Consider the following 27,186-nt stretch of genomic DNA (forward strand, 5'->3'; position numbering starts at 1 on the left):
GAAGCTGGGCAATTGGTGATGCTTTTTCTTCCTTGACACAAAGAGTACCTAGGAGGAGAAGGTGAAAGGGGTAAAGGATTAGTTCCATTTTAGTTGGTGGGTTAAAGGAACTTGTGAGATGTATCTATCAATATATTTATCTGTGTACCTATCTATATATCATATTCATGTATTCTAATCATCCTAACTACTCCTCTCATTTATTTTTTATTTTGAAATAATTTCAAACTTAAAGGTCACAAAAACAGTACAAAGTGCTTTTTGTTTTTTTGGAATCTTTTGAGAGTAAATTGACAATTTGATATCTCATTACTTCCCAGTACTTGAGTGTGCATTTCCTAAAAGCAAGGGCATCTCCTCCATTTACGTTTTGTCCCAGTGATGTCCTTTACAGCAAAAGGATCCAGTCTAGAATCACATGTTGCATTTACTTGGGATGTCTCTTTAATTTCCCTCCATCTTGAATGGTTCCTCAGTGTTTCCTTGACCTTCAATATCTAGACATTTTTGAAAATTACAAGCTAATTATTTTGTAAAATATCCCTCAATTTCAGTTTGTCTGACATGTTTTGCAATTAGCTGCAGGTTATGATTCGGGAATTTTTGCTAGGAATATCACAATAATTATGTGTTCTTTTCATTGCAGTCTATCAGGTGGTGCACAGCTCCTGTTCGTTACATTACTGAAAATGTCAACCATCATCATTTACTAATTTTGCTATGAGATGGGGAGGTAGATGCGTAGTGTACAGATCAGCTGATGGTTTACAGAAGAGTAAACATTCAGAATTCCCTCCCACCCCCCGTAAGCCTTGTTCAGAGAAATATTTTTTACATAATAACTGTAGTCTTTATTGTTATTATAATTTGTATTATTGCTCACTGAATTTATTATCAGTTTAGTGGAGAAGAGAAATACTTTGCTCTTGCCTTAGATTGAAAGGCTCTCCCTGTTGCCACTGTGCTCTGGTTTCCAGATGCCTTGCTCTCACTGGGATTGATGTGCTTTCTCACAGAGTGAAGAGAGAACCTGACAGCCATAGGAGGAGGAAGGTTTGCCTCATTTTAAGTCCGGATGTGGTTAAAGCATGGGAGTGGGAGAAGAGAAGGGATTTGACTGAGACAAGTTGATTTGAGTGAAGCCGCTACTCTTAGACAACTTTGCATAAAACAGCTGGTTAGTTAATATGTTTCTCTTTTATTCCATGCTAGTCCTCCAAGCCTTAAAACAACTTATTAGAGATTAGAATTTTTAAAATCTGTTTTGCAGTAAGGCACGTGTCCAGTTGAATTCTAATTTCACTAAACCTGCCCCCTAGAAAACTGCTGAACTTATTTGAAAACACTGAGTCATGATGATATAAATATATGATGGGGATTTAATGAAGTGGGTCTAATTTCAAGAATATCTAATTTATGAAACCAAGCAGTACTGTGGAATTTATTGGTAATTAGAAATACAGGTTTAAAGTATATAAACCATATATGATTTTCATAACTTTAAAGGAGTAAATGTTTTTACTCTTTAACCAGTCTTGATATTAGTGATTCCTTCTTTACAAACTGAAATGACTCCAGATTTTTTTAAACAGTACTCTTATTTTTAGAGGAATTAAAAAATATATTGCAAGTTTGTTGCCATGTGTTTCTAGTATAGTACTGCTTTGAAAATATAAGTGTTTTAAATTAATCAAATACATATTAGTAAACTTTAAAATACAGCCTTGAATACAATATGATAAATAAAATGACTTTATCAAAACTCCTTTGGAGTCTCAGCCAACTTTTATATTTGAGTGAAGCTGCTACTCTTAGACAACTTTGCATAAAACAGCTGGTTAGTTAATATGTTTCTCTTTTATTCCATGCTAGTCCTCCAAGCCTTAAAACAACTTATTAGAGATTAGAATTTTTAAAATCTGTTTTGCAATAAGGCACGTGTCCAGTCACTCAAATTCCATTGTAACTATGCAGAACCCAGTAAAATCTCTTCTCTTTCTCCTTTCTCCCATATTGTCTTGTCTACAGAATACCAGAGACCTATCAGTTTTCCTAATGCAGCTTCAAAGGCACTATTGACTCCTTGCCCTGTTTCTTCTACCCTTGCAAACTTCTGGGAAGTATTTCCAAGTATCTTATAGCTGAGCTACCCTGTCCTTATTGTAGAAATCCCATCCAAATTTCACATTAGGGTTATGATTGTAGATCTCTCCTTAAGCCTTTTGTTCAGCTTCTGCCTTTCACCCAGGTCAAAGTGCTATTAATAAGCTTATTTCCTATTACCAAAGTGTATCATCTTAAATTTCCTTCACCTAACCTATAGCTTCATCAGAAACTTAAATTTTTCTGAGACTGTTGCCACCCTCTCTTGATCATACCATGTTTGCCGCAATGCACCAGTCAGGAAACAGCCGTTTAGTCAGAGCCTACTTGGTGCCAGTCACTTTACCAGATGCTGAGAATACTGTGGCAAATAGACACATTATTGTCCTCATGGAACTGATAGTCTGGTGGGAACAACAACTATTAAACAAGGCAGTGCGTGTAATTAAGTGATTGCATATGTGTGAAGTGGTTTGGAGAAGAAGGAGAGCATATAACTTGTAAGGCAGACATGCGTTTTATTGGGGTAGTCTTGAGGTAGTTGTGTTGAAGCTGAAGCATGAAGATTGAGTACATACTGTTAGCTGGTTGAAATCTGGGTTGGGGAATATTTTAGGCTAAGAGTGGTCCCTTCTCTATCATCACATTTTACTCTGTAATCAAGCAGGTTCTCATACTATTTATTCTCATACTTTTTAGCCATACCACTTGCTCACTGTCACCCAGTGCTGCTTCTTTCTTAATGAGCTCTTGCTTTTATAGCTTTCTATATTTCTGATTTTATAGTATCATCCTATTTTGGAATTCCTGAGGTCAGAGTTTTCAAGCTGTTAGATCAGGATCTACCAGTAGCAGGCTCTCAATGTCTGATTTGTCCACTGCTTCCTACCTGGTGACTCTCCTTTTCCTTCTCTCAACTCCTCAGATTTTCTGTGATTTCTACAGGAAGCAAAGCCAGCCGTCAGGTAAAGGGGTTGGGGAGTTGGTGGGGGTGGGGACTTAGAATATTTGTCGATATCAAACCTCTCCCCACCAAACACTTAAACTTCATTTTCAGCAACCTCTTCTTCCCATTCTAGTGACATCAAGACTTAAGAAGATTGAAAAATGTCCCATCTTCAGAGGAAATCTAGGTATTTTGCTCTAGATCATTAAAGGTTATACATATTAGCCCTGAAATTCTCCATAATCTGTAATTGTGCTTCATGTGTTGCTTAATACTTTATATTTTAAATTTCTCCACTTACTTAAAAATTTCTATTTTTGTAACTAGCAGTTTACATTTTTTTTAGAGTCAAGCATGTTGATATGCAGTATCACTAACATTGTCAGTACTGGTGATATACATACAAGCAAACTTGCAGATATACATCAACAAAAGCAACATGATTGTACTAGTACAAAGCGGTCAAAGTGTGCTCCTCTGATACTGGTTATTATGTTTTTGCTGCAAGGCATAGTAGCTGGGCAGGTGGTCGAACTATTTCTTGTAGCCAGGTAGGAAGGCTTTTTATCGAGCCATAACCAATTCTATGGCCGAGAGAAAAAAAACACATTTCCCTCACATGACTTTCCTTTTCCCTTTAAATACCTATTTATTAAAATAACAATGTGAATATGGAGTAGAGACTTCTTATAACATCTGTATGAAAACAATTGTTAGAACAAAACTAAAACAAATTGAAAATACCAATTTATTGTTTTAAATAGAGAAAAACATCTCATTTCTTTAATTTTTTAATTACTAGTAATAAAACCAATGTAATATTTGCCATCTTAAACTATTTTTGAGTATATAGTTTATTTGTGGTAAGTACATTCTCATTGTTGTACAACAGATCTCTAGAACTAAAACTGAAACTCTGTACTCGTTAAACAAAACACCCCTTCTCCCCTCCCCACAGACCCTGGAAACCACCATTCTGTTTTCTGTCTCTATGAATGTGACTACTTTAGGTATGTCATATAAGTAGAATCATACAGTATTTGTCTTGTGACTGGCTTGTTTTACTTAGCAATGTCTTCAAGTTTCATCCATGTTGTAGCATGTATCAATTTCCCCTTAAAGCTAAATAATATTCTACTGTATGTTTATACTACATTTTTTAATTCATTCATCTGTCAGTGAAGACTAGGGTTGCTTCCACCATTGGCTATTGTGCATGGCGCTACTGTGAACATGGGTGTATGTTCAGATATTTCTTTGAGACTCTGCTTTCGGTTCCTTTGGGAACATTTACTTAGTGAGCCCCAATCTTCTTACAGAGTTATTTATTGTTTACATATTAGAATGAGGGCGGAATTGATGAAGGGAAGGAGGCGATAGTGACTGTAAGAAGTAGGCAGATAATAGTCTGTCCACTGTTTAAGGCTGTCTGTCTGCTTCAGTGTTTCTCAAAGTGTTGTCCACGTACCACTTGCATTAGAATATCTGGGATATTTTGATTCTTAGGCCTTTCACCAGACTTTTCAAGTCAGACTCTCTTGTGAGACTCAGGAATTTGCACCCCAGGGGATTCCTGTGTACACCAGAATGTGAGATGCATTGCCCTACTGGTAACTAGACATCCCAGGATTTATCTGTGTTTATGCGGATGAAAACTCTGTTCCCTGCTACTAATAGCACCTTGCTTTTGGGGGGCACATCCATCCCATGCCAGCCTATGATTTTCACTTTATTCTGTCTGCATATTGTAGCCCAACTAAAAGTCTCATAAATATAGTAAAGGAGGGCAGCCCTGAGTTTATAACCCTAAACTTGGATTCAGGCCCATTCAGGCCCTTCTTCTCAGGCTCCTAATGGTGATTCACTATTGCTGTGTCTGCTTCTAATCAGTGGGCCAGTGAACAGGTTAGAACTTCCTCCCTCTGGCCTTGTAGTGTTTAGGCTTACCTGAGTTCTTAAAGGGACCAAATCTCTTTCCTGATACGAACGTTTTAAGTATGGCATAGCAAATTGTGATCCTAATTAAGGCAGTAATTTCTCACGTTCATCTTGTATAGCTGAATGACATGTGTGACATCTTTAATAAAACCGACCAGCTTCTGCATTTTGAAACTGAACTCTGTCTTCATCTAGTTATCACACTATGCTATCTCTAACATGTGTTCTTTGCTTCTGATTATTACGTGATCTGTTATTTGCAAGTGACTGTTTTTCATTTTTTGTTTTTTTTTGATACAGAATCTCGCTTGCTCTGCTGTCCAGGCTGGGGTGCAATGGTGCGATCTTGGCTCACTGCAACCTCCGCCTCCCGGGCTCAAGCACTCCTCCTGTCTCAGCCCCCAAGTAGCTGGGACCAGAGGCCCACACCACCACACCTCTAATTTTTGTATTTTTAGTAGACATGGGGTTTCACCATGTTGGCCAGGCTGGTCTCGAACTCCCCACCTCAGGTGATGCACCCACCTCAGCCTCCCAAAGTGCTGGGATTACAGGCAAGAGTCACTGTGCCCAGCTGGAGCATATTTGATTTTCTATTTACATACTTAGGCTTTAAGCTGTACACACTAAAAATATTTTTTTATGGCAGTCCTCTTTGTTCTCAGCAGAGCCTGTAGAGCCTGTTGTCAGTGGAATGCTGAGAACAGCCCTTTGTAGAGCTTTCTATTGGCAGTATTTTGGGATTCAGGCTGAGGAATGGTTGACCCAACTTATGCTTCCAGCAGTATGTAAATTTACTCTGACATGGGAAAGATATTAACAGCAGCAACAACACAAAATCTTTCAAGATGCAGATTTGTACAGCATAATACAGTATTGTACAAATGTATATATACAAAATTAATTTGGCCTTTTCAGTTTCTAGTCTTCCAGCCCGGAAGTAAGAATTGTTTTTAACAAAGTGTTAAACGGCTAAATTGATGTTTTGGGGTTCCGTCAAGATCTTCCAGAAAAATTATTACCCCATAGCTACAAAGTAACAAGACTGAGAACTAAGGACATCAGTGAAGCCCAAGACAAGTTAGTTAAGAGCAGGCCGGTAGGACCGACCGGTGGATATGACCTCATTTAGAATTGTTGGTGTTCTTACTTTCCAGATTAAGCATGCTTAACTATTCAGTGTGGCCCAATGCTTTTAAAGTAGTAAGCATGTTTTTGAGCTGTATGATTCGAATAGCAATCACATTTAAAATCTAACATGGTGCCTAAAAGTTGTATAGAAATATGTATGAAAATTCACACTAATATATTTTAACGTAGACTACCTGTTCTGGTGAACTCTTAGTTTGAATCTTTCTTTATATTTTAGCAATCATTTATAATTCTTTTTATTAGCTCTTAGTGAGTGTGTATGCAGCATTTTCTTTCTTACTGTCCTTCTCCCACCTACAGTCAAATCAACAGATGTTTATTGAGCATTCACTTTGCATGTGCCAATTCTTTCCTTTGCCAATTTTGGGTGTTAATAATTTTGGTATGCTAATTTATTACATGCTCTGTGCCATTTTAATTTGCTTTTCTTTAATTCACAGTCAGCTTGTACCCTTTCCTATATTTGTTTGCTAACTGCATTCCTTCCTCTATGGCTTAGCTGTTCCTATTCTTGGCTCATTTTCCTTTGAGGTTATAACAGTTGTCAACAGAATCCTGACCAGGCTCCTGGGCAAGCCATGTCTTAACCAATTAGTACTTTTGTTTTCTCTCTATTCCTCTTTTCTTCATTATGGTGGAAAACAGACAGGGATTAAATGGACAGAATTAGAAAAAGTAGGAGGGGAAACTAAACTGAATTGGAAGAGATTTAAATGTAATGTGTTTAAAACTGAATTGGATAACTTAACTCAAGCTTTGATAAGTAATGGGAAGCACCATGATATTATGGAATAATTTGTCATTGTCAACAGACTTGGGTTTTAGTACCAGGTCTGCCTCTGTTAAATGAATGCAATAAAGCCTACCTCACAATGCTGCCAGAGCATTTAATAAGATTACATGTACGGGCCTTCCCCTCCCATCCTCTCTGTCTTAGTTTGTTTGGACTGCTATAACAAAATACCATAAACCGCGTGGCTTACAAACAACAGAAATTTATTTCTCGCAGTTCTGGAAGTTGAGAAGTCCAAGATCAAGATGCTGGCAGGTTTGGAGTCTGATGAGGGCGTGCTTTTTGGTTCGTAGAAGGCATCTTCTTGCTTCATTTTCACATGGCAGAAGGGGACAGCCCAGCTCTCTTCAGCCCCTTCTAAGGGCACTAATCACTCGTGAGGGCTCCACCCTCATGACCTCATGACCTCCCAAAGGCTCCACCTCTTACTACCAACACATTGGGGATTAGGTTTCAATACACGAATTTTGCAGGGATTGGGGAGGACACACACTTTCAGTCCATAGATTCTCTGATGCTGAACGAGCATATCGCTAATTGCTACATGCAAGGACAGAATAGCAGTCGAAACCAAGACCTTACCCCGGCTTCCCATCCTTCTCTGCAATTAGTGTCTAATATGTTTTCCCATTTAATCTTTATAACAGCCTTAGTATGTATCATTATTCCCATTTTTCAGATGAGGAAATTGAGGTACTGAGAAGTAACTTGTACAAGGTCATAGATTTGGTAGAGGATCTGGGTAGAGTTCTGTCAGATTTCAAATCCATTCTCTTTCCACAGTGCCAGGCTGCCTAGAATAATGAGTGTGACTGAAGAATGAAAAGGAGTTAATGGTGTGGCCATTCCCCTGTTCTTTCCACTACTTCACTTGGTGAATGACTAATAGGCAAACACTCCCAGAGGGTATTTGCATTTTAAAAGCGAGCTCATTAACCCTAATGAATCTCTAATTGGTGGAATTTGTGGGGGAGATATTTTTAAGTACTGGGGCTTTCTCCTGTGTCTTCAAGGTGCCTGGCTATCTTTTTCTTCTTTATAGATTATCAACTATTCCGGAATCAGAATCGTGTAGCAGAATGCAGTCACATACTGCTAGTCTGCCCCAAATGCATTAACAGGGAGTCATGAATTAAAAGGCAGCCACGAAAAAACACTGAAAGGAAAAAAGTGTGGGTTAGCATTGTCTAAAATGAATGTCCAAAAGCAAATAAATTTGGCCATATAGAGAGTCTTCCGAAGAGTCAGATGAAAAGAATATATTTTATAACCAAATTTAACTTTAGAAATGTTATATCAGCATTTCCCATGGTGTGTTAATGAAGCTCTGCAAGATGTTTAATAGGTGTCAGATGAATAAAATGGCTCCACAGTCAAATACACTTCGAAAAAAAATTTTTTTTAAGTTTCATCACTGCAGAATTTCTTAGATGCTAAAGTGCATTAGGAAATCAACTGGAAGAGAACTTGCATTCTGAAGGTTTTTCTCATATTTTTGACCATAGAAATATTTTTTTCCATGTGAACACCTTGGAACCGGTGTTTCATAGATTGCATTCTCAGATACAGAGTTCTAGATAAATCATCTTTAATTAAAGAAAAGAAAAAGAAAAACAGTTTTCTGTATTCACAGCCCTTTGCATGCAGACAGGCTCCAACCCAATCCACAACAGCCCATTTCCAGTCTTGTTGGGCTCAAGGGCATGCCAATAATAACAGCCCTCTTCCCCAGATGAGATCTGGCCAATTGAGGGGAGGAAAAAGGAACAGATGGAGACCAAACGCTCATCTTTATTGCCTATAAAGCTGGTGTTGAAGAATGTGGCTTATAACAGGGAGCAAAAGGGCGTCCTAATCTGAATCCCAGAATTAGATTTTGTGTGTAAACCAAAAGTAAGATCCTAAACCCCCACAACAGACTGAACGGACCCCCTCTGGACCTCAAAAACTGAATTCCCAATTATGACAGGAGATCTTGTTATACCCCCTCCCTTTTGGAGTTTAGGAGCAACTGACTAGCATTAATGTTAAAAGAGAGATTATAAGACTGACAAAACAGACTCTTTGTAGCAGTAAGATACCAAATTCCAACCTGACACTGGTATAGGACCTCATGACAGATAGCAGACCCTGAAGGAAATAAAAATATTTTACCCTAGAATATATTTCCTTGACATATTTTGAAATGGCCCTGCAAAGCTGTCTTTTGTGGGGGAGATTACATCCGTAGAGAATCTCCTTCCCTTTCTAGATCTTTCCCAGATCTAGGAGAGATGAAATGAAAGGCTGACACCTTTAAGGTCTGAAGAGAGACGCTTAGGATATTCTCTATAGGGCTGTTACCTGAAGGCGTCATCTACTTAACAAGAACCTTGGCTTCCACAATGCCCTTTTTCTTAACTCAAGCATTTACTTCTAGTCTTTAGACAAAGCTGAACTCCTTCAACCAACTGCCAATCAGAAAATCTTTGAATCCAACTATGACTTGTAAGAACCCCTACTTTGAGATATCCCAACTTTTTAGGCTGAACCAATATATACCTTACATGTATTGACTTATGTCTTTGCCTGTAATTTCTTTCTCTCTAAAATGTATAAAACCAAACTGTAACCTGACCGTCTCAGGCACGCTTTCTCAGGACCTCCTGAGACTGTTTCCTGGGTCACGGACACACACATTGGATCCGAATAAACCTCTCCAAATATTTTACAGAGCTTGGCTTTTTTGTCAGCTAGTTCCACTCAGTTACAGAATATGCTGAGGTGGTCAGGCTTTTCCCCAAGTGGGAGGATGTTTCTGTGGAGGATCAGACCAGACAGCAACATGCTGCCTGTGTTCCTTGATTCTTAAGAGAGAGGGAAGGAGAAGTTACTGGAAAGGAATCCTGATCTTGGGGAGGGTTCTTAGATCTCCTGCAAGAAAGAATTTGGGGTGAGTCCACACAGTGAAGAAAGAAACTTTATTAAGCAAGTAAAGGAGTAAAAGAATGGCTGCCCCATAGGCAGAGCAGCTGCGAGGGCTGCTGGTTGGCTATTTTTATGGTTATTTATTGATTATATGCTAAACAAGGATGGGTTATTCATGAGTTTTTAAGGAAAGGGGCAGGGATTTCCCAGAACTGAGGGTTTCTCTTCCTTTTAGACCTTATAGGGTAACTTCTGGATGTTGTGTAAACAGTCATGACGTTGGTGGGAGTATTGTTTAGCAGGCCAGTACATTATAATTGGCATATAATGAACATTGAGGATGACCAGAGGCCACTTTCATCACCATTTTGGTTTTGGCTTCCTTCTTTACTGCATCTTCATTTATCAGCAGGGTGTTTGTGATGTTTATCTTGTGACCTCATATCCCATCCTGTGACTAAGAATGTCTAACCTCCTGGGGATGTGGCCCAGCAGGTCTAAGCCTCATTTTATCCAGATCCTATTCAAGAGAGAGTCACTGGTTCAAAGGCCTCTGACAAGGGGACAGAACCACTTGTGGCCAAGTCCTCCCAAATGCAACAACCAGTGGACAGGAGAGTGGAGAGAGGCCTGGAGTGAATGTTAATGGAATTTCCTCCATGTTGAAGGAAGCATAAGGCAAGTGACCTCACAGCGTTAACAGGAATTCTGAACAGAAATATATAGATATAATTAAGCATTCTTCTGGCTGTACTTTGACCCATTTCTTTTTCCTTTCTTTCTTTTTTTTTTTTTTTTTTTTGAGATGGAGTTTCGCTCTTGTTGCCCAGGCTGGAGTGCAATGGCATAATCTCGGCTCACCACAACTTCCGCCTCCCAGGTTCAAGTGATTCTCCTGCTTCAGCCTCCCGAGTAGCTGGGATTACAGGCATGCCCTACTGCACCCGGCTAATTTTGCATTTTTATTAGAGACGGAGTTTCTCCATGTTGGACAGGCTGATTTCGAACTCGCAACCTCAGGTGATCCGCCTGCTTCAGCCTCCCAAAGTGTTGGGATTACAGGCGTGAGCCACCGTGCCTGGCCGACCCATTTCTTTGTAACCAAAATTTATGTAACACCAGATACTGACCATTTGTATCCCCATTGTTCCTATAGATAGGATTCTGGTTTTCGTTCAAGATAGTGTCCCTGACACTAGAATCATAAGCTCTTGGTGACGAATTACTTAAGCAGATCCTGGATTCTAGTGGAACAACTAACACCAACCAGTTTAAAGACCCCCACAGAGGAACCAAATCAGCAAGAGAATACCGTTTCTTCATCTCCCTGCCCCATGACTTCACCCCGCAATTTTCAACCAATCAGTGGTCTCCACACTTTGGCCCACTCCAAAACCCTTAAATTACCCTACCCCCAAACTCCTCTGGGGGACAGATCTGAGGTTTCTTCATGTCTCCTCATTTGGTGGCCCTAAGATTAAAGTTCTTTTTCTGCTGCAGCCCAGTGTCTCAGTGTATTAGTCTGTTTATGTTGCTATAAAGGAATACCTGAGAAGGGTAATTTATAAAGAAAAGAGGTTTATTTTGCCTCAGCGTTCTGCAGGCTCTGCAGGAAGCATGATGGTGGCAACTGCTTCTGGTCAAGGCCCCAGGAAGCTTACAATCATGGCAGAAGGTGAAGGGAAACCAGCATGTCACATGGCAAGAGTGGAAGCAAGAGAAATGCCAGACTCTTAAACAACCACCTCTCACATGGACTAATAGAGTGAGAACTCATTACCACAGGGAGGGTACTTCATGAGGGATCTGTCCCCATGACCCAAACACCTCCCAGCAGGCCCACCTGCAACATTCGAGATTACATTTCAACATGAGTTTTGGAGGGGACACACATCCAAATCATACCACTCAGTGTATTGACTTACCACATGCATGGACAATGAACCTATTATGGTTACATAAGGAGTGGGAACCAAGTGTCTGCCCCATCACCCACCTACCACCAACCCCTTCAGACAAGCCTCCTCTGGGTGACCTAAGTAGGTATTTGGTTCTTCTCCCATCACTGGAAATTTCTGTCCTGTCCAATTTCCTTTATACATAGTGCTCACTCTTCAGCATTATTTCTCCCCTCAACCATCCTCACCCAGTAGAATGGGATCATGATGATACTCTAATGACCATTCCTTTCTCACATCCTTATATAGCTAAAACATCATCCAACATTATTATTTTTTTTTTTCGAGACGAGGTCTCACTCCGTTGCCCAGGCTGGAGTGCAGTGGTGTGATCTTGGCTCACTGCAACCTCTGCCTCCCAGGTTCAAGCAAATCTCCTGCCTCAGCCTCCCCAGTAGCTAGGGTTACAGGCACATGCCACCATCCCCAGCTAATTTTTGTATTTTTGTTAGAGATGATTTCACCATGTTGGCCAGGCTGGTCTTGAATTCCAGACCTCAAGTGATCCACCTGCCTCAGCCTCCCAAAGTGCTGGGATTATAGGCGTGAGCCACCGTGCCTGGCCATCATTCAACTTTTTATCCCAGAAATGATGGAAGACATATATTTCTCTAATACAGACTGGAAAACTACAGGCTGCCACTTGTTTTTGTAAACAAAATTTTATTGGAACACAGCCACATACATTAGGTTGCATATTTTCTATGACTGCTTGTGACTACAATGGTAGAGTTGTGAAGTTGTGACAGAGACCTTATGACCTGCAAAGACTAAAATGTTTACTATCTGACCCTTTACCAAAAAAATTTGCCAACCCCTCGTCTAAAATATAGATGAGTTTCACATCAGTCCTTTAAATTCTGAAAGAGCTTCATTAGTATGTATATGTAGCCTTTATCATTTACTCACTCTAAATAAAAACTACATTTGAAACAAAGAAAATCGCATGGCTGTACTATAAGGACAATTTTTACGTCTTGTAAAATTGTTTCCAGCCTTAAAAACTTCCTGGAAAATATGAAGGGAACTGTGTATTTGCTTTGAAGGAGCAGAAGGAAGAATAAAGTCTTGCATCAGTCAGAAGTATTTGATGTCACCATTGAAAAGGGAAGAAAACAGATAATCTATGGGGCCTATAGAAGCAAAAAGGAGTAATGAAAACTGTCTGCAGGACAAGAAGGCACAAGATCCTGCCTTCAGAGCTCCCTTTCAGAGCCCTTGGCTCCTCTCTTCACACCCTGTTCCCTAACTCAGAGTCTAGTTTCCTCCCACCTTGGCCCTCATGCATTGGAACCGTTCACCAGACCACAGAGACCCCAGAGATGTCAAGAGACTGGGTTCTGCTCCCATTGTGACTGCTTTCTATGTGGGAGACCTTGGGCAGGTCACTGAGTGCCTCTGCCCCTTAGGTTTCACTCTCCTGTAAATTGGGGTGGGCAGAGTTATCTTACTGTGCTTGCGCAACAGTAATCAAATCTGATGTTTTTTAAAAGCCTATATGAAAGGTAAGGTATTATGAAATTGTCAGTGTTTTTGTTTTTGTTAAAATGTCTGAGTTGCAAATGAAATTTTTTTATCTATCAAGATGTAAATTGATATTTGAAAACTTAAGTACCTTATTTCATATTTCTCATACCCATTTTTGCTTATTTATTTTTATAGTATTTAACTTTTATATGGATTAGAGAAAATATAGAAAATAACTGAATTTTTACCATGATAAAATAATTCTTCAAGGGGTGGAAAAAAAAACTTCAAAAATTATATTTCATTGTGACCCATTCTTTTCTGTTTGTTGTTTATTCAGCTTTCATTTTTATGCCTTTGTTTACAGAGAAACAATCTTGCAGATGGCAATTTTCCTTGTAATCATTTATTGTCCTATCTGAGTCATCGCCAGACATGGCATTTCAGTAAACAGTGATTCTGCAATTGCTTCCAGGCAGATGTGTTGTGTGAAGTTAAGAACGCTGGCTGATAACCTTTCTGGTTTTTCAAGCAGCAGGGAAAAAGTTTTGTGTACATACACACCTCGGAATCAGAAAATGGCGAAGGAAGGACTTTGTGCTGCATGATTTTAACCAAATACAGTGTTTGTGTGATGGATGGAATAGTAATCTTTTTAAAAGATAAATAATATTTCTTCGAGTAAAGGACTTTTTATAGTGAGTTATACGTATTTTCTTAGAAACATCGTGCATGTGCATTGTTAAACACAACGTTGACCTTGTTGTACAGACATTTGTATCACCTTGTCCACTCAGGTTCCTGTGGTCTCATGCCTGTAACTAAGCAAACCAAACTCCTCATGCATTGGTTTTTCCAGTGTAAATTGGAGGTTCTCTTATCCCTCACTTTCAGACATAGGGGATTTCTTTTGCTTCACAAATATGTTTTTACAAACATGTATGCTCAAATATAATTTTTATTATGTATCATAAAGTCCTATCTTGTCACTGTTTTTATCTGAGATGGAGTTTCGCTGTTGTTGCCCAGGCTGGAGTGCAATGGCGCGTTCTCGGCTCACGGCAACCTCCTCCTCCTGGGTTCAAGCGATTCTCCTGCCTCAGCCTCCTGAGTAGCTGGGATTACAGGCATGTGCCACCATGTCCAGCTAATTTTGTGTTTTTAGTAGAGACGGAGTTTCACCATGTTGGTCAGGCTGGTCTCGATCTCCTGACCTCAAGTGATCCACCCACCTTGGCCTCCCAAAGTGGTGGGATTACAGGTGTGAGCCACCATGCCTGGCCTTGTCACAGTTTTACCATCAACTACAAAGAGAAGTTCACTAATTTATTCATCTAATGTTTATTGAACACCTATTGTGTGCTGGGCCCTGCCCAACAATAATAATGTTGCACAAAACAGAGAACAAAGTAATAGGGTAGAATATGCATTGTAAACATTTTGTGGGTTAATTTATCTTAAATATATCAGCTACCAATTTAGTTCTTGTTTCATGATTTTATAATTTAGCAGGCTTATAAATATTTTTTATTACTTTAATCACTTTTTTTTATTGCAATAGGTTTTGGGGGAACAGATGGTGTTTGGTACATGAATAAGTTCTTTAGTGGTGATTTCTGAGATTTTGCTGCACCCATCACCTGAGCAGTGTACACTATACCCAAAGTATAGTCTTTTATCCCTCACCCCCTCCCACCCTTTCCCCTGAGTCCCCAAAGTCTAATGTATCATTCTTATCAACAGGCTTATATTAAATCCTTCACAATTTTCATGAGACTTTTCCTTGATTATAGCCATGAGTAAACTAAACTTTTGTGTTGCATATGGAGAAATTAAGCTTAGACAAGATTTTCATACTTTATCTCCAGTCAAGACTCATGACTTTTCCTTACATTAACAAATTTCTAACCATTAGTGTCAGCTAAGCCGTCATCCATTTCTTTGGTAATCTTCCCTGCTGTGGACATTCCTAAGATTGCCCAATTTTATAGAAAAAGCAATTTACAAATGGCTAAATTAGCATCTGATTATGCTTCAAAGAAGTAGGCTAATAGGTAGTCTCTATCATGTGTTAATCACAAACCATTAGCGATAATTAATAAATTAAAATGGGCCAATTATGAAATTCTGCTTATACTTACCCAAGTGTGTTTGTGTCTATCCTGTGTCCTTCAAGCCAGCCTACTCACCAACTTCATTTAGTAATGTAACTCAGTCAGGCACTAGCCTTAAGAATCAAAATATTAAGTGAAGGCTAGTTTATGCATTTGTTCATTATTCTTTCCTGCTGTAAGGATTATCTGTCATCTGGTTAATTATTACATATAAACATACACATCTACTCCAAGGCAAATCCACAAACGCTTACAAAGAGTAAGCCTTATGAAAAACTAACTTGGAGGACAGTTATCCATATCATAAAAGAGTTTTTATTTCAACATAATTTGCCTTAAGTCATAAGCTTTCCAAGTTTATTTGAAATATGACTTGATTTATAAAATATGAATTTATTTGATTTTTCCAGAGTAAATCTAGATAAAACAGGATACATTTAGGTTGTGTGTATATGTATTTATGAATGATATATGAGACCTGTTTATAATTACTGTTCTTAAAAAGTTAGCTTGTTTACTTTGAAACAAGGGAAATAGTGGTTTCTTCCATAATGTGAAATATATAATAACAAAAGATACTTCAAACAAATAGCAAGTAGTTTGGCCTCAGTAATATGGTCAAGTTTTAAAAGTAGACATATATTTTACTTCATAGGAGATACAACAGATGAGCAAAGAATGACAGAAAGAGGCAAAACTTCGGACATAGAGGCCAACCAACCTTTGGAGGTAAGTGAAACAGAGTAAGTCCTTTTCGGTGAAACTGAACAAGTCACTATGATTACTTATGCCTCTGAGGATAAATAGTAACTTCTGCTCTTGCTATGCCATAGGTGCCTGAATACAGGGAAACAAGTGGTCTGCTGAAAGTCAGTGGATAGCAGTACAGGGAGTGCCTTCCCAAGTGCTAAACTCTTTTAGTGCTAGAAATGAAAACTTTCTGTTAAAAACAAAACAAAACAGAAATCAAGTCCTTAAGTTAAAACATTTAAACTATTTTTAATTGAGTGATTATGTACTAACATATTTCAATAAATAAGCAGTACATTAACTTGTAGAGAAAGGCTTAAAAATAATCCATTCAGCCGGGCACAGTGGCTCATGCCTGTAATCCCAGCACTTTGGGAGGCCTAGGCGGGTAGATCACGAGGTCAGGAGATCAAGACCATCCTGGCCACCATGGTGAAACCCCATCTCTACTAAAAATATAAAAATTAGCTGGGCATGGTGGCATGTGCCTGTCGTCCCAGCTACTTGGGAGGCTGAGGGCAGGAGACTCGCTTGAACCCAGGGGGTGGAGGTTGCGGTGAGCCTAGATCGCGCCTCTGCACTCCGGCCTGGCGACAGAGTGAGACTCCGTCTCAAAAAAAAAAAAAAAAAAAAAAAAAATCCATTCAAAACTCCGTTGCCTTACTAGTTCCAGCATCAAAGTACACTCCTTGAAAGTATTCTGTAGAAAAACTAGGGTATTTATTCTTTTTCACATGAGAAAACTATTTGCTCTCTAAGGGTTTACATGAAAATGTAGTTAGGATACTTTTGAAAACTATATAGAAATATACTAACATTATTTAATCACCAAAATAATCATCTTTAAGACTTAAGGGGAATGTTAAGTACTAGGGTGGAAGGATTATCTTGAAATTTGAAACTTTCTACATAGTGACACACCTCTACCTGTATTCTAGTTGTAGCATACGAGGGTATTGCTGCATACAACTAGAGGGAGGTCAGAGACCTGGCCAGTGTGATTCACCATGGTTCCCTAATGCCTAGCCCACAGTAGGTAGTTGAAAAGATTTGTTAAATGAATAAGTCAATACAATCATGAGTAATAAGTAGAGACTAATATACTTTTAAGAGATATTTTTATTTTTTACATTTATATTTTTCACCGTGAACAAATATTTTACAATCAAGGAAAAATCATCTTATTTAAAACATCTTATTTAAAGATGTGATATAGGAAGTAAATTCATGAGGAGGAAGAAAATCATCTTTCTCATGAAACTGTGCATTCATTCTTTCACTTATGCATGCAACAAGTATTTATTACACTGACCGTACTCAAGATACTGTGCATGGAGCTGAATATATAATGGTGAAAGTAGGACACAAGGACAAAGAAAAATGTCCATCTTATATGTTGAAGCAACTTGATCTCTTTCATTTATTCAAACATTTGGTGAGGCTGGGCGTAGTGGCACATACCTGTGGTCCCAGTGCTTTGGGAGGCCAAGGAAAGAGGATTGCTTGAGGCTAGGAGTTTGAGACTGGCCTGGGCAACATTGAGAGACTCATCTCTACAAAAAATTAAAAAATTAGCTGAGTGTGGTGGCACATGCCTGTAGTCCCAGCTACTCAGAAGGCTGAGGTGGGAGAATTGCTTGAGCCCAGGAATTCAAGGCTCCCAGCCTGGGCGGCAGAAACATATAGTGAGTGCTGGCCATAAGTAGCATCTCTGATAGGAAATAAAAGTTGATATGTTTGGGATTTGGGAGATAGCCACCAGGATGGTTCAAAAATCATCCACAATTACTTGAGTTTAGTTGCTTAGTGTCTTCTTTTATATGGGCTGCTACAGCAAAATACCATAAATTGGATACCTTATGAACAACAGAAATTTATTTCTTTAGTTCTGGAGGCTGGAAAGGCCAAGGTCAAGGTGCTGGCAGATTTGTGTCTGGTGAGGGCCCGTTTTTTTTTTTTGGTTTGCACTCTGGCTGTGTCCTCACATGATAAAGGGAGAACTCTAGTCTCTTCAGCCCCTTATAAGGGCACTAATCCCATTAATGCAGGCTCTCCCCTCCCACCCCCTAATACAGTCGCCTTGGGGATTAGGTTTCAACATATGAATTTTGGAGGGACACAAAGCATTCAGACCATAGCACTTAGTTATGTGATTCATTGGAAATGTCTGCAGAACTTGACTATTTTTCAAAGTTGATTCATTGATAGAAAGAATTCCAAGACTAATTGTTAAGGAAAGATGCTTTTAAGATTACAATCCACAGAGCTTTCAAACAAGCTCATTATTGTGCTACTTTCTAGTCTCTCTATTAATATAGTCAGTTGTTAATCATTAAGGCTGGATGTACGTACTCATGCAGTAACAGATGTTTCAAAAGTGCCTTCTATTCAAGTACCGGCTGGGCAATGAGAGGACAGTGTTTGCTATCAGAGAGCTCACTAATGTAGAAAAAAAGAAAAGTGGAGTGGGAGACTATAAATGAGACCACAGGATTAAATCGCAATGCAAGAGGAAAACAATAAAATACTTTTAGAGGCTGTATATGTTTTGCCACAGAAAAGCCAAATAGTAATTTACCTTGACAGTAAGCATCTAACATGGGATTTGCTATTCCTCCCCTTTAAAATACAAAAATGAGACTGGGCGTGGTGGCTCACACCTGTAATCCCAGCACTTTGGGAAGTCAAGGTGGGTGGATTGCCTGAGCTCCGGAGTTCAAGACCAGCCTGGGCAACATGATGAAACCCCATCTCTACTAAAATACAAAAAATTAGCCGGGCTTGGCGCCGTGCGCCTGTAATCCCAGCTACTCAGGAGGCTGAGGCAGGAGAACTGCTTGAACCTGGGAGGCGGAGGTTGCAGTGAACCAAGATTGTGCCAGTGCACCCTAGCCTGAGCAAGAGAGCGAGACTCCATCTCCAAAAATAAAATAAAATACAAAAATGAGGCCGGGTGCGGTGGCTCACGCCTGTAATCCCAACACTTTGGGAGGCTGAGGCAGCCAGATCATGAGGTCAGGAGATCAAGACCATTCTGGCTAACATGGTGAAACCCTGTCTCTAATAAAAATACAAAAAGTTAGCCGGGCACGGTGGCCTGCGCCTGTAGTCCCAGCTACTTGGGAGGCTGAGGCAGGAGAATTGCTTGAACCTGGGAGGTGGGGGTTGCAGTGAGCCAAGATCACACCACTGCACTCCAGCCTGGGCAACAGAGCAGAACTCCTTCTCAAGAAATAAAACAAAACAAAACAAAAGTGAAAACACTGCTGAACACTCTCTACCCTTCATATACTACCTAGATATAGTCAAAAATGAGTCTTATCCAGCCTCCTCGATTTAAATTCTGTGTAGAAGTTGATGACTCCTAAAATATGTCTCTACCTAGACCTCTCCCCTGAGTTCTAGACTCTGTACCCAACTGCCTATGTAACATTTCACTTACAAATTTCTACACAGTTCAGCCTTTCCTTAACCCATAGAAGAACTATTGATACCTGGCCCCACCACCCTGGAGCCTCTCTGTGCCCAAGTTTAATCATCCCTGTTTAATATCACCACCCTATATCTATATAGTGATTTAGAACCAAACCCCCTGAGGTACCCTTGGCTCCTGTCTTTCCCTCACACTGTACATCCAGTCTATCAGCAAGTCCTGCCATCTTGCCCTCTATATCCGGAATGTGACTGCTGCTCAACATCATCACTGTTAGAACAGTCTACGCCACCCCTCTTACTAGGCCCCCAGTCTTTCTCCTCCAGCCCATTCTCCACATAGCAGACAGAAATATGTCAGATCACATCACTCCTTGGCTTAAAAGCTCTGACTATCTACTGTAACTAGAATAAATGCTAAGCTCCTTGCAGTGGGCTACAAGGAACTCCATACTCTCTCTAATCTCATTTTTCTCCCCATCCCCATCCACCAGCTGCCTGCCGTTCTGTCTCTTGATGATGTTAAGCCCTTTCCTATCTCAGGCTTTGTATTTGCTAGTCATTTTTTAAACCAGAGCTTCACTTGGCTTCCTCCTTATCATTCAAGTGTCACTTTTCATGACTACCTCAGCTAATGTGTCCTTCCCCCAGTCACTGTCACATAACTCTGTCTTATTTTCTCCATTACACTTAATCACTATGTCGGATTATTCATTTGCTATCTGCTTCTCCTGACTAGAATGAAAACAGACTTTGTATGTCTAGAATAGTGTCTGGTACACAGAAGTTACCCAATAAGTACTTGCTAACTGATCGTCTAGATTTTATTTAATGTCTTTGTCCATCTGCCAGGTTAAAGGCCTAAATGTCATTTTGACTCCTTCTTCTCACTCCCTCATTAAATCTATAACCAAGGCCTAATGTTTCTGCCTATCAAATATCTTCCAAATGTGGTTTCTCCTACACCAACTAGGTCCTCATCTGTTCACTAGACTATTATTAGATGAGCAGTTTCTTCTCCAAATCTCTTTCTAAAAAAGAACAGCAGGGTTTTTTTTTTTTTTTTTACTTCCCTCCCCAAAATCCCTTGAAACCTGCACAATGAAGCTGAAACCTTGAACCCTGTTCTAATGTCACTTCCTTTGTGAACCCTTTTCTCTGCTCCGCCAGCCAGAGACAACCCCAATGTCCTCTTAATGCTTAGATTGTCTTTTATGAGTTCACTATAGTGCAGGTTCTTGAAAGGCAGGGGCTATAGCTTAATTAGCTTTATGACCTCAGCAACTATCACACTGTTAGACATATGTGATGTAACATAAATGCCCTGTCAATGATTTCTGGGTTGATAAATGAAAAAATAAATAATCCACTTATCTTTATTAAATTCTGTTTTCTACTTTACATAATAAACAGACACTTATATCTTTTCTCACCATAAAAAAATTTTCTTGCATTTCTTTGGAGTTATCCATTTAAAAATCTGTTAATTTACATTATTTTTGGCACTCTTACTACATTAGCAGGGAAAAGTTTAATAACTTCAGTTGGCTTTAAATATATATATACATCTGATTAAGAAATCATAACTATTTGCTAACTGGGAAGATTCTAATTATTTTAATTTTTAATGACTAAGCAATGTTGAAATATTCTCTATAATGAGAACATAATTAGTAAATTAGCATGGGTTCCATAAAGCTTAAAAATAACATTTGTAGTTGCCAAAATATAGCTCAGTTTTCTAAGAACTTTTGGAGAAGGTGGCTTTTAGTATACCGAAAGAGGTTTCTTTTGGCAAGTTCAGATAAACATATAGATTGCCTCTTAGTTTCAAGGGATTGTGTTAGACATGGTGGTAGGGAGGATACAAAGATACCTAAGACCCAGTGACTCTGACTTACTGATGCAGGAATTCTCCATCTATTTGTGGAAAATTTAGCAAATCACTGTACTGTAAAGTGAAATAAAATAAGTTCCTTACGCGTCATAACTACAGAGGTAGCTATGAGATTTCGATGGAAGAAGGATATTGTCTGGGGGAGTCAAAAAAGGCATCATGCATTAGATGAGCTTTAAACTACGAATAATTTTGTCTACTCATATGATTAATTTTTTATGATTAAGAAGTTCCTGGGAAATGAAATTCTTCATTAAGAACATTTTAGAAATACAGAAGCAAATCCTAATGTGAAATTGCTTTACACACGTGAATCTCAATGGCTGGTAATAAGGGGTTAAAAAATGAAATGAATGTAGCCTGGCCTATGCTACATTGTAATTTTAATGACAGTTAAAATATTTGTTAAGTGTCTGTGATATTTTTCATTACACTTCATAGCCCAAGTATATTTCAAAACTGTGTTCTCCATTCAAGTACATCTCTCGACATTATGGAAATTCTAACATCTAGATGGAATAGAATTTAAAAAAGATCTGGTTTGGGCATCAAATAGGTCAGTTTTTACAGAGTTAGATTATGGGATATTTTAGCGCATTTACATGAATGATTGTCTATGGAAAACAGCATATTTGTATTAAGTAATTTGAGAGACTTTGCAGTTCATGAAAGTGATGATAATTTAGCATTCACTCCAGAAAAATCGAAAGTTTTCAGTACTTCCTGAAGTAGTGTTTGTCTCTTCTTCACCTCCCTGTTTAGGTAGTTTCAGGTTTCTCTCAATAATAAGTTAATTAATACTGCATCTACATCATAGTTTCCTATGTATCATCCTAAGATATTATCACCTAAAATAGGGTAACTTCAGGAGACACGTCACTGAACTATCTAATCATCAAAATGTGATTTTTACTAAGTTGTGCATTACTCTGTGTTTTAAGAGTCATTTGTAACTTTTAACAAAGTTCACCATGTTTTTGGTATGGAGAGAGTGAATGTGTATAAATCCGTGTTTGGGCTTATTAAAATTAATGTCATTAGACTCTGATATTTGAGGGAAGAGTTACGATTCAAACTAATTATCCAATTAAAGGATTAGACACATCCTTTTCATTCTTCTTTTTTCCTTCTTGCCCTTCTGGGTAAATTTTGATAATGAGTTGTAATGATGTTGCATCTACTTTTACTGTGTTCTACTAGTCTTGGAGCCTGTAACTTACAGCTCAGGGAGATAAACCTGTAGGGGCCCAGTTTTGAGTTTTTGCCATTATGACTCATCTCTTAAGAGAATAAACATTACATGTAAGCAAGTCGTCATTCTTTTTAAATTTGTAGTCTTGGAAAGTGTTTTATATTGTGAAAACTGGAACCGTATTAGCTAATAATTTACCAGCGGACCTGTTCTTTTTGGCTTTAAGGTGTATTTTGGGAATCGAGAATGTTAGTTTTAGTTTTTAATATAACTATGTCTAATTTTGGTGGCTGAATTTTAATCTAGTTTTAGCAGATATTTTTAGGTTGTTTATTTTAAGTGTTGGTTGAACTTAAATTTCTTGTATTTGTAACTGCAGTTTTTTAAAAATTTGAACTTATTTTTGATCTCAAAGACTGAGGGATATTTTTATTTACTTATTTTTATTTACTTAGTGGCTTAAAGATAATAAAATACAAAAACAAGCCAATAAAATGCTCCCCACAAAACCATAATTCCATTTGTGTATTTGTCTTGAGTGATAACGAATTCACATATGCATATGGAGACACATATAAAATAATAACTAACAGATGGTAGAGCTGCAAAGTAGGATTTATAAAGATTATTATCAGCTGGTGGTATTGAGCTACTCCTGTGGTTATACTGACAGAAGACACAAAAATTATTTATATTAAGAAACTGGCACTAACATCTTCCCCCAACTTCTGTTACCAAAGTAACTTATTGCATATTTAATATAAATTTCTTAATGAAGAGGTAAAACAATCTTATGGCCAATTTGTACTAGCAAATTTAGTAGAGTAGCAGAAATAGTAATTAAGGTAGTAGCAATAACAATAAAAACTGTTTTGCTAAAATTGTTAGGGGCATGATATTTCTAGTAGGTAAAGGAAGGATTTAAGGGACTTTGTTTATTCAGGTAATTTCAAACACACTTCTCAATTTAGTATACAGCGGTCACTTTGGAATATTGTACAATTGTAAACAAAAGCTTGAGTTCTTTTGAGCTAGGTATGGAAGCTGCATTGTATATGAAGCTGCATTATAGAATTCATAGTTCAGTAATTTAGGGAAAAGTTGATTCTTTTGTTCATTTCTTTTTAAAAACTTTTATTTTTAATGGACAAGTAATAATTGCATGTATTTATGGGGTACGGTGTGATGTTTTGACACATGCTTACAATGTGAAATGATTAAATCAGGCTAATTAACAAATCTATCCCCTTACGTGCTTATCTTTTTTCGTGGTAAAAACATTTAAAATCTCTTTTAGCAATTTTGAGTATACAGTGTATTGTTATTTATTAAAGTCACCATTCTGTGCATGAGATTACTAAAGCTTATTCTTCCTGTCTTACTGAGACTTTGTCCCTTTTGATCAGCATCTTCCCTTTCCCTACCCACTCCCTTCCCTCAGCCTAAAATTTGATTTTCTGAAAAAAGTATGAGATGCACATTTTAATAAAACATGTTCACTCTTCTTCTGATGTGTTTTCATACATCTATTATGTCTTTCATAGAGCTATAGGAGCCTTCAGATTCTGTAGGGACGCGTTTCCTTGTTGCTTTTATTTCAGATAGTTATTGAAATGAATGAAAATATCCTTGAGATTTGTGAATCCCATGTGATACAGACTTTGGTTACTACTCCTCAAAGAATGGAATAAGATTACTGCATTAAAAACTGGGTTTTGTGTAGAAAGGAATTGGGGACTCAAAGTATAGAAAAAAGGAGACTGGAGGGGGAGATTTTCAAGAACAATTTCAAATATAGCAACAGTTCTTCTAGTGGATGCCAGGATTTCAGTTTTCAGAATTTTTTAGTACAAAATGGTATATAAGAAGTATATTAATTTAAAGCGTCGGGGGGTTACAAAGATGATTATGAAACTCTTTACTCACCCAAGATATTCATAGTCCAAATACAAATATAATGGATATTGCTACTGAAGGCAGTTTAAATCGGTACAACTATTCTTGGAGAGCATTTTGGCAATAGGTATTAAGAGCCGTAAAGATGTTAATATACTTTGACAGTAATTCCACTTTTAGGATTCTGTTCTAAGAAAATAGTCTTTTAAATCCACAAGTTTTATGCTAAAAAAGATGGCATATTCAGTCAGTGCAATATTTTTCAGTTTTTATAAATGACACTGATGATGAGTTTTCAATAAAATATACAGATATAGTACTTAATTTTATAATTTTAGTTAAAAATACAATATACAAAATTGTATATACAGTATGATTGCTACTATATAAAAACTATGCAGAAAAAGATGATGTAATACATAAAAACATTAAGAGTAGTTGCATTTGGGATGATAGCTACATAGGTTAAATCATTCTTTCCAGTGTTCTGATCTTCCAATTTGTCTATAATGAATGTATCTTATATTTTAAATGATAGTAATGTTGGTGATGAGGAAACAACGTATTCACTCAAGAAAGTTTTTGCTTAATAGAAGAACTATTTTGTGTGATAGTAAAACAGTGAAACAGTCGGTCTGTTGAGAATGATCATGAAGGAGATATGTTGGCACTTTGCTCCCTTGACTCATTTAGGCTTAAGGTCTCTTAATTAGTTGATCACAGAGTACCACATCTGACCACAATTTGTCAAAACATCTGTCCCCTGACACCCAGGGACCTTTCCAGCAGGGAGAAGGGTGAGGTGATTTGGGAGGTTATTCTTCCTATCTCTTTGGAAATCACATGGCCCAAACTTTTCTCATTAATCAACCTGTCAATGTCATTGAATCACTTATAAAGGCATATTTTCCCCCGCAAAAGTGTATGGGTTACTGGCTTGGACACATATTTGTCTAAACATCTCACTTCTTTCTTTTTATCTATGATGCTGAGACTCCTAATTTAAAGATATGAATTTCTAGCTTTATGATAATTAGCTGATGAGAACATAATTTTATCAAAGAATTGCCAGGATTTTTGTTCATTCTTTGTTTTTCCTAATATAAAACCCTTTCTAATTTCTGATTTCTTTGGGATATGAAGCATAGTTAGATTATTGCACTGTGTCATTTGAACAGATAAATTTAATTCTTTGACGTGTTTATCCTCTTATGCAGCATACCTTTTGGTAAGAAGATTTTGTAGAATGCATTTCTCCAACCTTTATTTTCATCTGAATTGCTGGGTCATATAACAAAATAGAAAGCGCACTTTTGTTGGACTCCTTAGCTCACTAAGTATGATCTAGGATATGTTGCTGAGATTTCTTCAACTTCAATTCTGAGTCCATGAAGTCAATGAATTAGATGCAATGTTTGAGCGCCCTCCCTGCCCAGAAGTCATGGCTGTTTACCTCTTTGGAAAGCGAATTGGGGTTTTGCCACAAAATGCCAACCTTTAAAATAATGCTTTGATAGGGGAGAAAGGGAGATGGGAATCTGCTGCTTAATGAAGAGATTTTAGGCATTGATTAATCAAGCTTTATGGCCAGTTGGGTGGGGAAAATTCAATGGTCCTTGCAGGTAAATTGTCAGACTGCAAAAATTACTTCAAAGATTCTTGCTCTTCCTAAGAGCGTTTGTCTTGGGAAATGATAAATTTGGTCACTGGTAGAGAACAATTAAAAATACTCACGTGGTTATTTCTTTTAGTCTATAGGTAATCTTGACTTATTTTACAGTAAGATTAGCACAGCTTGTTTACCCAGAACACTGCCAAGATAAACTTACAGACTGCTTCTCAAAGTTTGTGAAGGTCTTTTTCGTAACTTCAAATTTGTACATTTTTGTTACCGCAACATCTGTATCCTAACTTCACCTTTGCTGGAAAAATTATAATTGAAAGGTCATAATTCTGGTGCTTTCCTCTGGCTTGCATTGGGGTTAACTAGTACACTGAAACATAATGTTTATTCACCCTAGCCAGTGAGTCCAAACCATGTGAGGTGTATGAGAGCAACCCTGTTCCCATCCAAACTGCACATATGGTGTGGGTAAGCCAGTAATGTGAGTTTTATGCAATGTTTCTGCTCATGTACACAGTCTGTTGCTCAGCACCAATTATTCCCTGCCAGAAACCCGCTAACCTGCTGCTTTTGTAGCTCTGCTGGATGAAGTTAGGTAGCTTAAAATGACCACAATGATATTTATTTAACTTTAGCAATCTTTGTTTGTTAAAGTTATGTAACTTTAAGTGCCCAACACATCTGTTGATTGATCACAATTGATTGCAATTAGAATCTAAGAACTGGAACATTGTTACTGCAGTTTGTGGAGATACACATGTGTTAATTATATATATTTAGAAGGAGGAATCAAAATGTGGAAATACTAGCTTTTTGTTTACCAAATCTAGTTTTCTGTCTTCAGTTGAGATATTATTATTTAAAAAATGATATATAATATTCTGTTTATACTTTGGTAGTCACCTTGTTGTCATTGTTTCCAGTTTCTACTTTAATAGCTTTAAAAACCACAAAATCAGCAGGGTGAGAGGTCCATGTTGGGAGAACAACTGTTCCTTATTTCACACAGCCATCTTT

At 38.0% G+C, this 27,186-nt stretch overlaps 1 protein-coding gene across 10 annotated transcripts in view; it reads left to right on the top strand.

The window, feature by feature from the left end:
* UMAD1 (UBAP1-MVB12-associated (UMA) domain containing 1) overlaps window positions 1–27,186 on the top strand; it is a 238,278-nt gene that overhangs the window by 144,350 nt on the left and 66,742 nt on the right. For 3 of the 10 annotated variants that reach the window (XM_024357571.3, XM_063813763.1, XM_054687038.2), the window contains one exon: window positions 16,034–16,107. The exons of 1 other annotated variant lie outside the window; for it this stretch is intronic. In XM_024357571.3, coding sequence (XP_024213339.2) covers window positions 16,034–16,107 — 74 coding nt within the window. Of the gene's footprint in view, window positions 1–1,016; window positions 1,178–3,028; window positions 3,069–3,182; window positions 3,237–10,346; window positions 10,518–13,281; window positions 13,303–13,941; window positions 13,963–16,033; window positions 16,108–27,186 lie in introns of those variants that run through there. 6 more of the 10 variants (XM_063813760.1, XM_063813759.1, XM_063813764.1 and 3 more) reach the window with 5 other exon arrangements.

Source organism: Pan troglodytes, chromosome 6 (genome assembly GCF_028858775.2).
Source record: "Pan troglodytes isolate AG18354 chromosome 6, NHGRI_mPanTro3-v2.0_pri, whole genome shotgun sequence".
In the NCBI taxonomy this organism is placed as follows: domain Eukaryota; kingdom Metazoa; phylum Chordata; class Mammalia; order Primates; family Hominidae; genus Pan; species Pan troglodytes.